This window comes from Parathielavia appendiculata (assembly GCF_033297405.1).
Source record: "Parathielavia appendiculata strain CBS 731.68 unplaced genomic scaffold N657scaffold_14, whole genome shotgun sequence".
In the NCBI taxonomy this organism is placed as follows: domain Eukaryota; kingdom Fungi; phylum Ascomycota; class Sordariomycetes; order Sordariales; family Chaetomiaceae; genus Parathielavia; species Parathielavia appendiculata.
In genome coordinates, this window is record NW_026944233.1 from 366966 (window position 1) to 381028 (window position 14063).

At 55.1% G+C, this 14063-nt stretch overlaps 5 protein-coding genes across 5 annotated transcripts; 1 reads left to right on the forward strand and 4 right to left on the reverse strand.

Annotated features, from left to right (window-relative positions):
- Position 1: 1 nt before the first annotated feature.
- N657DRAFT_578866 (zf-ZPR1-domain-containing protein) lies at positions 2–1467 on the forward strand (the record flags this gene model as incomplete). The annotated part of the gene is made up of 2 exons (XM_062789351.1): positions 2–139; positions 208–1467. The coding sequence occupies 2 exons, from the start codon at positions 2–4 to the stop codon at positions 1465–1467; spliced, it is 1398 nt and encodes a 465-aa protein (XP_062644643.1).
- A 616-nt stretch (positions 1468–2083) lies between these two features.
- On the reverse strand, positions 2084–2804 carry N657DRAFT_145876 (uncharacterized protein). The gene has a single exon (XM_062785944.1). The coding sequence runs from the start codon at positions 2688–2690 to the stop codon at positions 2235–2237; it is 456 nt and encodes a 151-aa protein (XP_062644644.1). The 5' UTR covers positions 2691–2804; the 3' UTR covers positions 2084–2234.
- Positions 2805–2917: 113 nt separating this feature from the next.
- N657DRAFT_665928 (uncharacterized protein) lies at positions 2918–4768 on the reverse strand (the record flags this gene model as incomplete). Its single annotated transcript, XM_062795315.1, has 1 exon — positions 2918–4768. Exon 1 carries the CDS (start codon positions 4760–4762, stop codon positions 2918–2920), a length of 1845 nt encoding a protein of 614 aa, XP_062644645.1. The 5' UTR covers positions 4763–4768.
- A 3713-nt stretch (positions 4769–8481) lies between these two features.
- Positions 8482–10428, reverse strand: N657DRAFT_636266 (uncharacterized protein; the record flags this gene model as incomplete). Its single annotated transcript, XM_062791410.1, has 2 exons — positions 8482–8506; positions 9011–10428. The coding sequence occupies 2 exons, from the start codon at positions 10426–10428 to the stop codon at positions 8482–8484; spliced, it is 1443 nt and encodes a 480-aa protein (XP_062644646.1).
- Positions 10429–11659: 1231 nt separating this feature from the next.
- N657DRAFT_146226 (uncharacterized protein) lies at positions 11660–13620 on the reverse strand. The gene is made up of 3 exons (XM_062785945.1): positions 13192–13620; positions 12162–13046; positions 11660–12105 (listed from the first exon to the last, which is right to left on the reverse strand). The coding sequence occupies exons 1-3, from the start codon at positions 13282–13284 to the stop codon at positions 11863–11865; spliced, it is 1221 nt and encodes a 406-aa protein (XP_062644647.1). The 5' UTR covers positions 13285–13620; the 3' UTR covers positions 11660–11862.
- Between the last annotated feature and the right edge of the window lie 443 nt (positions 13621–14063).

Genomic DNA, 14063 nt, shown 5'->3' on the forward strand with positions numbered 1-14063 from the left:
GATGCCAGAGCTGTTCAACCCGATCGGCGAGAAGGCCGAGAAAGTCGCCCCGGCGGCCTTTCCCAATGGGACAGCGCCCGACGAGGAGGAGAGGGTGGTCGAGGAGATTGAGTCCCTCTGCATGAACTGTGAGGAAAATGTAGGTCGAGCCGTCGTTGAGCCTAGACACTAAAAACAGACACGCATGCTAACCACAATGTGATCCAGGGCGTAACACGTCTCCTCCTGACCAAGATCCCCTATTTCCGCGAAATCATCATCATGTCATTTTCGTGCGACAAGTGCGGCTTCCACAATAACGAGATCCAACCCGCCGGTACTTTTCAACTCAAGGGCGCTCGTTACGAGCTCCGGTTAACCGCCATGCCCGATTTCGAGCGCCAGGTCGTCAAGTCGGACACGGCCACCGTCAAGTTCATCGAGCTGGATGTGGAGGTTCCGGCTGGCAAGGGCCAGCTCACAAATGTAGAGGGGCTCTTGACGACCGTCATCGACGACCTCGAATACGGCCAAGAGAAGCGAAAAGAGGAAGCACCAGAGGTGTACGCCAAGATCGAGGAGATCATTGCCAAGGCCAGGAAAATGCTTGCCGGCGAGGCATTCCCCTTCCGTGTTTCCGTCGACGATCCGGCTGGCAACTCGTTCATCGCCCCTGACATGCGCGACGGCGTGGGCAAGTGGGAAAAGCGGGAATACATTCGAACGCCCGAGCAGAACGCAGCGCTTGGTCTAGCCGACACGGTTACCACAGACCTCGACGAGAAAGGAGACATCATTCCCGACCAGGTCTACCAGTTCCCCGCCTCATGCCCCGGCTGCCTGCACCCGTGCACGACCAACATGAAGATGGTCGACATCCCTCACTTCCGGCAGGTCGTTATCATGAACACGTCGTGCGACGACTGCGGGTACAAGTCTAACGACGTTAAGACGGGTGGCGAGATCCCCGAGAAGGGCAAGAAGGTGACGCTTCGCGTCAAGACACAAGAGGACCTTGCCCGCGACATCCTCAAGAGCGAGAGCTGCTTCCTTGAGTGCCCTGAGCTCAGCCTATCGGTCAACCCAGGCACCCTCGGCGGCCGCTTCACCACCGTCGAAGGCCTGCTGACGCAGGTGCGTGACGACTTGCACAACCAGATTTTTGAGGCCGATGCCGACGCCGAAGCGACCGCCCGCAAGAACGACTCTCTCGCCCCCGATGAGAAGAAGCGGTGGGAGGAGTTCTTTGACAACCTGAGTTCTGCCGTCAAGGGCGAGAAGGAGTTTACCATTGTCCTCACCGACCCCCTGGCGAGCAGCTATGTCCAGAGCCTGGCGGACGATCCCAGCCAGCCGGATGAGCAGATGAGGGTGGAGGAGTATGAGCGGACAGATGAGGAGGAGGAAGAATTGGGGTTGAAGGATATGAAGACGGAAGGGTACGAGGAAGATGCGGAGAAGGGTACAGAGAAGGAGGAAAGAACATGAGCTGGAACTTTTCGTTGTTTGGCTGTTAAAGTGATGGATGGCAATGACCTATCTACGTTCTAAATGTCAATTGAGATACCCTGTCTAGGGTTAGGTGAAATGCATGATGCCATGCCACGAAGCTCATGAATGGGATATTCATCCGCTCAGGTAGTCCGTTCCCTGTTGTGTCCGCGAAGCGTTACATGTGACTGAAGTGGTTCATGCTAGTCTGGATCTCATTCCTTGGACAAATCATCACACGAGAACCTTAGAACGCGATGAGCAGTCCGTATTTTGCAGCGCTACCAATTTGTACAGGCAACACCACTGAGTACGAATCATGGGCCACCTCATACAGAACATAGTACCATCCAAACCACCATATACACTTGATCTCAGAAGCCCGTCATTACCCTCCGAACGCAGCGTCAGGTATGTTTCTCGTGAACAAACAACGCCCGCCACCTCACCTGCCCTAAACATGGTATCAGACCCAACCAATCACCTACTCACCCTATAACCGTGAAACAGTGAAAGCATAAGACAGCAGTGGCAGATAGGCAGGCAAGCAAGCAAGTAGGGAAACAAACAAGGAAAGGGATGCAAAAGCAGAGCAAGTAGCAGCCTATATCTGTATATTTCCCTCGCCACTAATGCCAGGGAGATACGTTAGAAAGAAAAAACAGTAAGAGGCGGAACGCAAGCTCAGTGAGAAGCTCTTGGGGCAGCAGAAGCCCCACAGAGCCAGGTAAGGTGCAACTCAACCATGTGATGCCGCCGTAGGGTTAGAAAGCCGCGTGTGAGCATGTAGTCCCCGAGACAGCAACGCCGCGAGTACCCCTTCTCTCACGGCCAGGACGGACTTCCTTTCCTTTCGATATTGGGGCAGGTCGGCCGAGCAACAGGATGTGATCCCGAGTCAGACGAGAAAAGCAACCAACACCGGAAGATCTCGCGAGAAGGGAAAGAATGCAAGAAAGCAACCCGGCTCCTCCATATCTAAACTCCCCAACTCCCAGGATTATCTGCGTGTCTGGCTGCGGTGCTCTGCTCCGCCTAGGCTGTCTAGGCACCCGTCGTCTTTGCTTCCCCCGCCCAGCCACGACCACATATAAACACAGACGACGAAGAAAAGAGAAATAAGGACCGCTGTGCCACAAGTGGAATGGAATAGGAGATTCGGGTATGGGTATCGCTGCCACCATTCGTCCAGAACCACCAACCAACCCCACCAGTATCATCCGTTCAGCCCCTCCTCGACACCGAAGTCAAAGTAGCCCAGAACAGAGAAGCAAAGTGAAAAAGGGAGACAAACGGAAGCAAAGGCCAGAAGCACAGGCCAAAAAACCATACCTCGATCCACCGAAGCCCAGCCTTGCCTGAACCTCAAACCCCAACCACCCAAATCTATCCCGCACCCCAGCGCCACCCCACGCCACGTCATCACCATGCACCCTTCCTGCAGTTGCTAAAAGAAAGTCGGCTTCGTCAGAACGCGATACTCGACATAGTCCTCGCCGTCAATCGTGATGATCATGCCCTGGCTGACCAGCTTGCCCTGGAACGGCCCGCTCTGCTTGCGCTGGTATTTGACGCCCATGTACATCTTTGCGTCCTCGGCGCCGGCGCGGATGCGGTTGGCCTCTTGCGCCTCCCAAATCCTGTTGAGCCGCGAGACATTGTCCTGGAAGTGGTGGCGGTGGTGGCCGTTGTTGCCGTTGCTGTGGCCGTTGCTATCGTGGTTGGTGCGGGTAGTTGGGCTGGTCCGCCTGGCTGCGGCTGTGGCGGCGGCCGTGGAAGGAGCGAGGGACGCCTCACGTTTGGCTGCGTGAACGCCGGCGCGTGCTTGAACGGCCTCGAGACGGGCTATCTCGCGCTGAGCAAGCGAGTGGGTGCGCTCGACGGCGGCGGCGCTGGGACCCGGCGTGGTTCGATTGGCGGCGCGGAACTCAATGTCGGGAAGGGGCTTGCGACCAGCGGCCACCGCCGCCGCACGCGGACCGTTCTCTGAGCGCCGCGAATGGCGGAGCTCTTCAAGTTGCCCGGCGGAGGCGAACGGGGAGGTTACAGTGCCGGGGTCTGCTGAACCTTTCATGGCAAGGGGAGCGAAGTCGTTGCTGCCACGGATAGGGATGCCAGTGGCGAGACTCTGCGCGACGCGGTGCTGTGCTTCGTACACGGCCTTGATCTCATTCGCGGTTCGCTCCGCGGGAGCCTCTCCGAGATCCAGTTGGTGCTGACGGACCCGGCAGTACTCCTTGACCTCGTTCCTGCTAAGATTGGCGAGATGAGGTTCAAACTCGACCTCGTCCCAATGGATCCAGAGCGCGCCAGGGCCACTAGGAAAGTTGCCCACGACGGTCCGCCCATCCCTTGTCTCCCGCGCCAGTTTGACTCTGAACATGTCGTTGGCGCCAAGAATACCGAGTACAGCATGCTTGTTGATAGGGTCCTCTTCACTCGAACGCTTCCAGTAGCCAATCAGGACTTTTGTCGGTCTGGTCCCTGGGATATTATCGAGGGGGTTTTGAGGAGTTCTCGGTGGATCGGGGGTTGCACCGAGGGAACCAGCCAGGCGGCGCTTCTTGGTCTCTGGTCGGTTAGGAAGGACGGCGTTGGCAGGGATCTCGGCGCCGTAGGCGACCGAAGGCGCGGTGGCGGCTTCTGGGGGCGGGTTAGTCCTTACGCGTTCGGCGGCCAGTTCAATGGCTTCCTTGTCTAGCTTGGCCCTCTCCTCTGGGGTTTCATCGTTGCGACTGCCCTCAGCGCGGATCTTGACGTATTCTTTGATTACATGGTGGTTTTGGCCGGCGAGGTGGGCATCAAAAGCTACCTTGTCGAAAGTCACCCAGCTACCACCAGGCCCAGGTGGGATTGGGTACCTCTGGTCCATGGGACGACCGTCCCGGGTAGCTGGCTGGATGCGAGTGCGGAGGCGGTCTCGAACATCGATGAAACCAACAACACCATGCTTATCCGCCTCGTTTTTAGCGGGCGAGTCACGCCAATAGCCAAGCAGCACCCCCTTCACGCCGCCGGCACCGTGTAACTTAGAGGGTCGAGCCGGACGACGTGAGTCAAGGTCCTCGGTAGGCGCCGGGCTAGCCAGCTCTGAAGCGTCCACCAACTCAGGATACGCAGCGGAGGCTCGCTTCCGTTTTTGGTGATGGATGAGCGGCGTTTCCTCGGGGTCGCCCATGACAGCATCTTCTGGTTCGGGGGCCTTCGTGCGGGACGGCTTGTTATGAGCGTTACTACCAACAATGATCTCGTCCTGCAAGGCGTTGTGTGGGAGACTCGAGGCGTGGCTCATTGTGTCCTCAAGAGGCGAGTCAAGTGGCGGGGAATCAGGCGGGGGTGAGAGCTCGTCGTTATTGTCCTCGATATCCGCGTTAATGTCGTTGTTCACATCCTCGTTGGCATCCTTGTTGACGTCCTCGTTGATGTCATTGTTGATGTCGTCGTCGACATTCATCAGCATAATCTCATCGCTGTCGTCCTTGCTGTCCGAGCTGATGTTCTCACTGACGCTTATGGGGGTGGTCTCGTCACTGTCCCTATTGCTGCCCTCGTTGGTGGTTCCGACGTTGCGTGTGTGATCGTCCAGGTTGCTGTGTGCGCGCTTACTAGTGCTACCGTTCGGTTCTTGATGGCTGGCACTGAGGCTGGCGTTATGGCACATGATAAGTCACCTTGCTCTCTCAAGGGGTATGTAAGAGGGCGAGGTCGAATGAACCTACGATGGGGACTGATCACCGTGGCTGCCATCGGTTGTCATTCGGACACGAAAAAAACTGGTTGATCCATAGCTGTCAGTCCCAGTGCCGGGATATAAACACGGCTTAACGAAAAACATCCGTTAATTGTGCGGGATATGGACGGGGTACGGAGTATAGTCATGTGGATCGACATCAAATTTGAGCTGACAAAGAGAACCGAGCAGCGTCGGCTCAAAACTGAACATCTCATGTGTAGCAGGCTCAAGGGAGATCTGAAGCGATTGACACTCGTCGCAACTGTGAGTAACTTACCCGTGGGCAGGCTCGCCTTGAGCCCGAGTCTGTGTGATAGGAGATCCAGTCGACCCAGTCATTTCCACATCGCTGTGTGTGCCATACTTGTTAGCTCTATGAATTGACGCAGGATGTGACTGAGGAAGGCGAGGATGATTCAGAGGGCGGTCCCAGAGATATATAAGATACGGTGAGAAGTGCTAGTGCCTTTATGTTGAACCGTAATGGGTGTGTATTTAGAGACTGCAGAGTAAAGAGACACCCAGCTGTCGAGCGATGGGCCTGGACGGTTCAACGGTGGTTGCTGGTGGTGGTGGTGCAGACTGGATGGGAAAGGGGGAGGAGGAGACGAGGTAAAACTTGCCTCTCGGAACGAGACCGTGCCACAAAAGATCTGAAGATGTTTCTCATATTAGTTTCCGGTTCCTGCTGCCTTGAGATGTGACAAAATGACCCGCCAATTTGTTTTACAGAAAGTAGCTCGTCGACGAGAAGGCTAGCAGAAACAAGTGGGAGCTCTTGGGGAAAGTGAAGACATGACAATAGCTGGTCCCCGTGGCCGTGCTTCGACCATGCCCCCCTTCTACATAACTGGAAAGGGCGGGAAGCGAGACAGGTCCGGGTGAGAATGAGGAATGGGAGAGCAATGGCGGTCGACGAAGGAAGGGGTGTGAAGAGGGAAAGCCAGTTTGGTAGGGCACTGTGAGAAGATAGACTTTACTCACTCATCAGTTTGTTCGGTCTTTGGTTCTGTTTGCGGGGGTGAAAAGACAATGGAAGGCGACTCCTCACTTGCCGTGCCAGCCTCGGGAACGGACACCATGTTTTCGCTTACGTTGGTGGCCATGAGATATAAGGGCCAGTTCTGAGCCTAGATGCCGTAGTTGTCAGCACCGAGAAGCAGTGGGAAGACGGAAAGAGAGAAAGGGAGAAGCAAAGAGGCCGTCTATTGAGATGAGTTTAGGCAACTACCTCGAGTATACAAGGAAGGAGTTGAAGCGTTGGTTGTAAGGGGAATGATAACCATCTGGAAGATGCCCAACTGGACTACCTGGGTAGCATCCTCAAGTCTCCGGGCAAAGAATGAACAATGCATCTACATAGCGACGCCGTTTTGCTCAGGCCGCATGAAAGAGTGAAAGGAGAGAAAAAAAAGGTGCAAGCCAAACCAGGTGACTGAGAGAGGGAGGGCATGAGCGGAAAGCGCTTACCCAGAGCCAGTCAATAGCCCAACGTGGCACCGACTCAAGAGCTGAACCGAAGTGTAAGTGGCTTGGCGGCAATAAAGTCACAACCTGCAATCACGAGGTCGGTATGCAACCAGCAGTGGACATGAAAGGCAGTGATGCCTTCAGGGTCGATGGATGTGGGTTTCTTGAGTCTGTCGCAATGAGTCTTGTGGGTTGGATAATGCAGCCAGACATTTGTCTCCCAGACCCTAACGGGAGTGAAGATTCAGGACTCAAGGAATGGTGAGTATATTGTTGAATGTGAGAGATTGTACTCCACGATGGACGTGAGCAAATGAATAGTGGCGTTGTAAAGAGAGAACGCAGCAGGAATAAGTTTAGTGCCAATGAGTTGCAAGAGGGAAAAGAAATAGATGTGTGGCAAGAAGAATTGCGAGTGGGTAACGAGCGTCAAGATAGGATCTAAGCAATTGAAATAAAGGGAGACAAAGATCATTCGCCAGAGCGAGTCGACTTTGCCGGGGTGGTGAGTGCTTAGGCTCGACTCGAGCATTCCGTAGCGTGACAATCCCCCGGGGTTTGACGGAACAATTCACCTTCAGCCAAAATTGCACCAGTCTTTTGAGAAACCTTTTGGATTGGGTTGGAGCTGTTAAGCGAGGATGATCTCCAATGCAATTGTATTTGACTTTAAAAATGGCCCAAACAAGCAAACAACGGTGCCAGTGGGAATGACTTGGTTCTGCTTGCCAGCACTGCACAGAAGGCCAATGCTGTGGTCCATCTTTAACAAATTGTCGGTTCTGCTGTGAAGTGGACAGGCGTTGTGCTGAGCCATCCCAGCTGTGTCATCTGTGTTCCTGTCGAGTTGTTTGTTATTCGCTCGATTGGGTTTCTTCAACATCTTGCTTCTAAATTGCCTAGGTACCTTTTACCACGGGTCCTCGTACAAGGTCGATCACGCTGGGCTCGAGCCATCTGAAACCCTCAGTCTGTTGCATCGTGCTGATGCAAGCGCGACTTGTACACACCCATGTACGCAGTACTAGTACAGTGTCCGGTATTGGCTCTTTGAGACATGACATGGAAGCTAAACAGGTACTCTCGAGAGACGGCCCACTACACTCTTCGATAAATACTGAACCAAACTTAACCAGAGAGAAGAACACATCGAACTCAAACGGTCGCAATTTGGTAGCAGTTTCTTCGGCAGGTACATGAGTCAATGTCTGGGTTCCTTACGGCCGGTGATCGACAATGTCGCCAAAATAGGTACTCAAGGCAAGGTTAGGTAGCTCCCTGGTTGCGGTTGACATCCACGGATGGCATTGAGATAAGCCCCACATGCTACAGCCCCATTGGTCCATCCGCTCGCAACTTGAAACCCAGCCTCGATCACGGCCTTCAAGCAAGTCTCAAGCGCTCGCAAGTTACTGTATCAGTACCTTATTAAGGATATCATTCATAAGAAGATCACTATCACAAGGTAACGTGACAGTCCTACCTGCTGACTCAACGGTTGTTAGTCGAACCTCCATCTCAATAGCAACAGCCAGGCTCAGAAAACAAAGCACTTGCAGGTGTTTTGTTCCACCACAACAGCAGTGTTGGACAATCGACGCCGCACCACCATTATGTGGTATCGTCGAGTTTCATTCTCTCGACGGAGTATTACCTATGCCAATACCTCTCCAATTTTGGCGTCAACCAACCAAAAAGACATGAGTGACAGTGATCCATGGATGGACAGTGATCCCGTCACCCATCACCCATATTGCGTCTTCAATCACAACACCCAAATCCAGCAACAGGTCTTCCAGCGGCTTCAATTAATAGTAGTTTGTGCGACGTGGGCTGAACATGTATCACATATTACATCAAAGGCAATTATTGTCCCTCATTCTGTGAATACGAGGACGGACTACGAGGACTCCGACTCAGATATGTGTAAGCGCTAACGAGCAGCCTTTGCACTTTACAATGAACTGAACCAACAGTCAGCAAACAAAGACAAGACAAAACAGAGGTTGCCCTTAGGCAAAAAAGAGCCAAGCATTGCAATTGGCCTTCGAAACACCAACTACATCCTTACCCATGTGAAGAATAGGTACTATTTCTCTCCCTCTAACATGGGGTATCAAGTCCCGTCCGAACCCAGTTCATCCACAGTATCTTATGTTAACCACTCTATTCAACCAACTGAACCTCCTGCTTAACGTCAACCCTCACCTCCCCCTCCCCCTCCCCCTTCCCCTCCCACCCTTCCCCCCACGCCCATTATGATTCCCATTCCTCCCAACCCCACCGCCCTTCTTCCCACCCTTCCCCCCACCCCCACCATTCCCCACCCTATCAAACCTCCCGTAAACCTCCTCGACCCCAAACGTCCCCTGGGCAAACCGCATGTAGTTGATCACCCCGTGGTCCACGACGGCGATCAGCACGTTCCGGTACCCGTGCTTGAGCCGCGCGTACACCCTGCCGAGCCCCGTCCACTCGGGCTTGCCCGGCGCGGGCGGCGTGGCGTCGAGCAGCGGTAGTATCTCCGACAGGGTCGGGACCGAGGACTGCTGCGCGTCGACGACAGCAAGGTGGAAGTCTGGGGGCGGGTGCCGGAGCTTGGTCCATTTCTGCGCGGATTTCCAGATGTTGTAGTGGATTGTGAAGGGTTCGGTTGGAGGGGAAGCGGAGGCAGAGCAGGCTGGGGAGGGTTTGTGGCGTGGTAGGAGGGCTAGTTGTCGGTATATGGACGCGTAGCTGCGGTAGAGGCCTGGTTGGACTAAAGGTCCGTAAGGCGGTTGGTTGAAGGTGGTGGTTAGGAGGGAGCTGAACCATTGCCATAGTGTGGTCGTTGCTGGTTGTGATGGGGCTGGTGCAGGCTGTTTGCAAATTGGGGGTGCCCGGAGGACGTTGTAGCCGCATCGTTTGAGGTTGGAGTAGACCTGGAACTTTTGCAGGCTAATCTTGCCTCGCTCGCCGTCGTTGCCGATGAGGAGCGCGTAGGCTGCTTGGAGGCTGAGTGGGAACCCCTGCTCGTACTCGTCTGCCTCTTCCCCTCCCTCGTTGGAAGCCACCGCCCGGTCCGGAGGAAGTATCTCCTCTAGCCCCTTCAATGGCCACCACAAATCCAACGAGCCCCTCTCCACCAGATACAGCGCCTCCTCAGGCAACAACCAATCCCTCCCCCTCGCAGGCCTGTCCTTCGCCTGTCCCGTCACCGCCCTTCCCAAGGCCTGGCTAGCCACAGACGAACCCTCGAGCACAACTACCCTCTCCCTCACGAACGCAAACGGCTTCCTTTCCTTCTCCTCTTCCCCGCCCACAGCCGCAGCCCTACCAGCAGCATCATCCTCCTCTTCCTCATGATACCCCTCCCACCAATCAGGGAAATACCAACCCCTCACCTTGGCCCCGGCCGGGTGCACCCTCGTGTAGCTCAGCACCTCCCGCATGGCATTCCGGCTCTGCTCGAGCGCGTCCGCTTGCGCCCGCGTCCCGTGTGACTCGAAGTCCTTTTCACCCTTGCGGATCGTCTGCGCCGACACGCCGGGCGTCTTGCGATACTGCTGCTGCTGCTGCTGCCGCGAGAGGGACGCGGCAAAGGCGCGAAAATCTTGCGTCGCCGCCCCTTCGTCTTCGATCAGGTCTTCAGCCGTGAGGTCGTCTGCTGTCGCGACTGCGACGGCGTCTGGCGGGTTGTGGGATGGGGAGGAGGGGGAGGTCGTAGTGGAAGGCGGAGGGGCGAGGGAGGGGTTGTCGTCGTCGTCGAGGGACATGGTGACGGTTGGGGTTAATTCTATTTGGTTTGAAAGGTTAGGTTTGAGGGAGTATCGGGTGTTGTTTCTGATCTAGATCTTAGGTGATTGGAGCTGCCAATGCTTGGGATTTGCGTTGGGGAGTCGAGACTGACCCAACTCCGCGTCCTGAACGAAAAACCAATTGAGACAGTGGCACAAAGAAAGCAGCGAGATCTAAGTCTGCAGAGTTCTTTGGCAACGGCTTGTCAAACCAATAAAACGAGGTAGAAGAGAGGTTTGATGCACTTGGGACTCGGACAAGAATTGGGTTGGTTTCAAGAGAAACGCACTTCCAGGGTTAGGGTAAAGCTGGTGAGAGAAGAGGGAGCGCCTGCCTCGGATCATTTGGGTGACTGGGTCAACATCGACGCGGGGGAAGTAAGCTGTCACTATGAAACGAGCAGTTATTAGCATGTTGCATGTTGCTGCTTCCTCCTGAAGCGCTACGGTTACTGCCAATCACGAACGCAAGGCTTGTTGCTTCCCTTGCGTAGACTGAACCAGAACCTCTGAGTTGGCAGGCGAACCGCCCTCGAATATCAGGTATGGATGAAACTAACGTTCAAGCATCAAGCCAATCAAATGGTTGGACGCTTAGGTGGAGAATGATTCTTAAATATTTGTTTCACAACGCATCTGTGACACTGTACTTGTACATTCATCCTTTTTTCGAGAATTTCAACCTCCCATCATCCTCCGCCTCTTGTTCAGCGTCAGGCAATACGAATGAGCAACGGAGAATGCGATAGAACGGTAGTTCAGAACTGGGCATATCTCCAGGGACTTGCCCTCTGTACTTTGAATTCTGGCTGTCCCAAACCGAGTGAGTCCGAACACGCCGGCCGCCTCTCCCCTAATACCGTCTCACCAACCCAGGCTTCAACAACCTACCCAAAACCGGACATGCCCGCTCCTCACCAAACGCCAGGCACCTATGCAAATGACTCATCCTCCAGAACTCCCCACCCAGAAAACCACACATCCCGCGTCCGTACTTCACCGTGTTAGAGACGGCCGGTATGATCGGACTCCCGGTCCGACTTTCATCCTCTGCTCGTGACCTCATCATCGTCCGTCGCCTTTCCCCATTCGGTATAAAGTCGTGATTTTCCCGGGACGTTCCGAGCTATTTCGCCGGCCAAAATCCGCTTGGGCGGCCTTGCGCGTCTTCTCGTCGAAGGGTTGGACGAATATCCAGCATGAATCTCGAATCGAGGAGCAGCCCTGGCGGCAACCCGCAGACCTCACAGGATCCAGGATTCAGGCCACGGGACTTCCTCGACCCGGACTGGCTGCGGTTGCTCGTGGGGATCCCCAATCGAAACAGTGATACTCCATGTATCAGCTGTCGAGTTCGATGCTGTTGGTGTCCCCGTCGCCCAGTTCCCGCTCAACACTGGGTATCATTGAACATCACTCAATCAGCATCTTCTTGACCCCTCCAACCTCGCATAGGCCCAGATGCCGGATCGCCTCTCTCTCGCTCGCCAAAATGATGGTCCGGTCCGGAAGAACTGGGTTGTTCGGGTCCACGTGTGAAGCGTCCTTTGCGGCTTGCTCGATGGCATCCATTTCCTCCTTGCAAGCCTGCTGATCCATCGGGCATACTACGATCGGCTGGCGTAATGTGATATCCCTGGCCGAAGTCATGTGCGCCTATATCGGTGAGGAACATTACCCAAGAAGTCCAGAGCGAATAAAGAAGCGCTCACCTTGATGCTTAGAAAGAACTCAATCTTGTACAACGTGGATGTTGTCGTGAAGCTCGTCACCTCGTACATGGGAAACGCCGGTTTCCCTCTTTTTATTATGCCGTCTGAATCCCTCAAGTCTCGCGCTGGGAGGACAAGCCCTAAATTGGTGATGTAGCCGGTCTCGGGCAGTTTGGTCCCGACGGCTTGTGTGTGTTTGGCGATCTTATTGATCTTCTTGGTTGGCTCGTCTCCTTCGGGGTTGAACGTGATCTCCTCTTCAATAGTGAGCGTAATCTTTTGTATTGTCACCCTTTTCGCTTTGTTCATGTAGTCCGGGTTCGGCGAGAGCTTGACATAGACCGTGATGGGATCCAACGGCCCATAGCTCCATTTGGGGAGCGAGATGCCCAGGGTCACAATATGGTCCGCCGTCGCCGCCTTGGTCTCGGGCCGGTTGTACATGCCGAACGTCGAAAGCGTATCGTAGCGCTGTAGTGGGATGGGGAACGTATATCGGTTTTGCATGCTGGATCCTTGCTGAACGGTGACAACGAGTTCGTAGTATGTCTCTGCGATTCGGCTGGGCAGTTGCAAGCTCGCAGGTGGGATTCGGCGATTGACTTCTTCGCCTCCGCGTCCGAAGGGAATGAAGATTTGAAAGGGCAGGTCCATGGCAATCACGCTCTCTGCCTCTTTTCCTGAGACACATCGAAACAGGAGAACCTCCTTCCCCACTAGATCGACCGTCTCTCGCCGCGGTGTCCCGAGATGGCGCCTCGCCACGTTTTCCGCAGCCGGATGGATAGTCTCTCGCCGCTGAAGACAGATGCGCACCATCGAGATGTTAACGGGCGCTGAGAAGCCAGCGCCAGGGCGGATTTCGACCTTGCCTACGATCCTCGGCTGCGAGCGCCGTCGTCAGCAGCTGTTACGGTGACCGCGCTTGAGCGACGGTGCCTTGCTCGGAGTGCTCTCTCGGCTCCGACGAGTCCATTCAGGCCAATATGCCGCAATCCGAGATATGACACAGGAGAAGGAGAGAACTCACCAAGGTTGCGGAAATGCCCGGGTAGCCCACCAGAAAACTGCTGTTCGGTGGGCCGGATATCCTCACGGTCGCAGGAGCATTTGCGGCATTCATCCTGGAGTAATCGCCCGCAACGGCGATTGCCGAGGGCTTGGTCCAATATCACACTCGTTGTCGTCGTTGGCGTTGTTGGGGCGGGCGCAACAGCCTTCGCCGGTCATGAGGGATGGCCGACTGAGCTGGCCTGCCTGCCGCTTACGGCTGAGAGGAGAGTACGGATGTCGACCCGGGTCGAGGGGCTCTTGGGTGTGCTGCCGGAGCTGTATCGATAAGATGGCCACAACTGAGAATCGACATCACAGTGGCATTCGAAGTGGGCGATGCGTGGGGGGCTGCGATCGATGGCGGGTGCCGATTTAGTGGCCTGGGTATCTGTACTGCAAATGCTGTTGCCGTAAAAATTGATGGTTGTGGGATCGAGCAAGGCCACAGCGCACTCGAATTCCCGCCGCCCGGTAGTATGTAGCCGCAGGGCAGCCTCAGTTCCGTAGCTTGTTGGGATCCCTGATTAGGAGCTTGGTAAGTTGCTGGGAGGGGCCGATGGGGCCGAATTGAAATGCGCCTCGAGCCGCCGAGCTCTTTGTACCGTCGAATTCGGCTCGGTGTGCACCGGGATTGGAGCGTCCCACCTAGACGAGGCTTCCGTCCTTCACTGCACCAACACTTCAGCCGCGGGCGAATGCTCTTCCCCGGCATCAGCGAAAGCGAAAACAGTCAGTTATTCTAAACTTCTCTACGAATAGAGACGCGCACGCAGCTTACACGGTACAGGCTGTGCCAAATAAGGTAGTGGTCGAGGGCTGGGCTGGAGAGGAGAGACAGGAGTTCCCTTA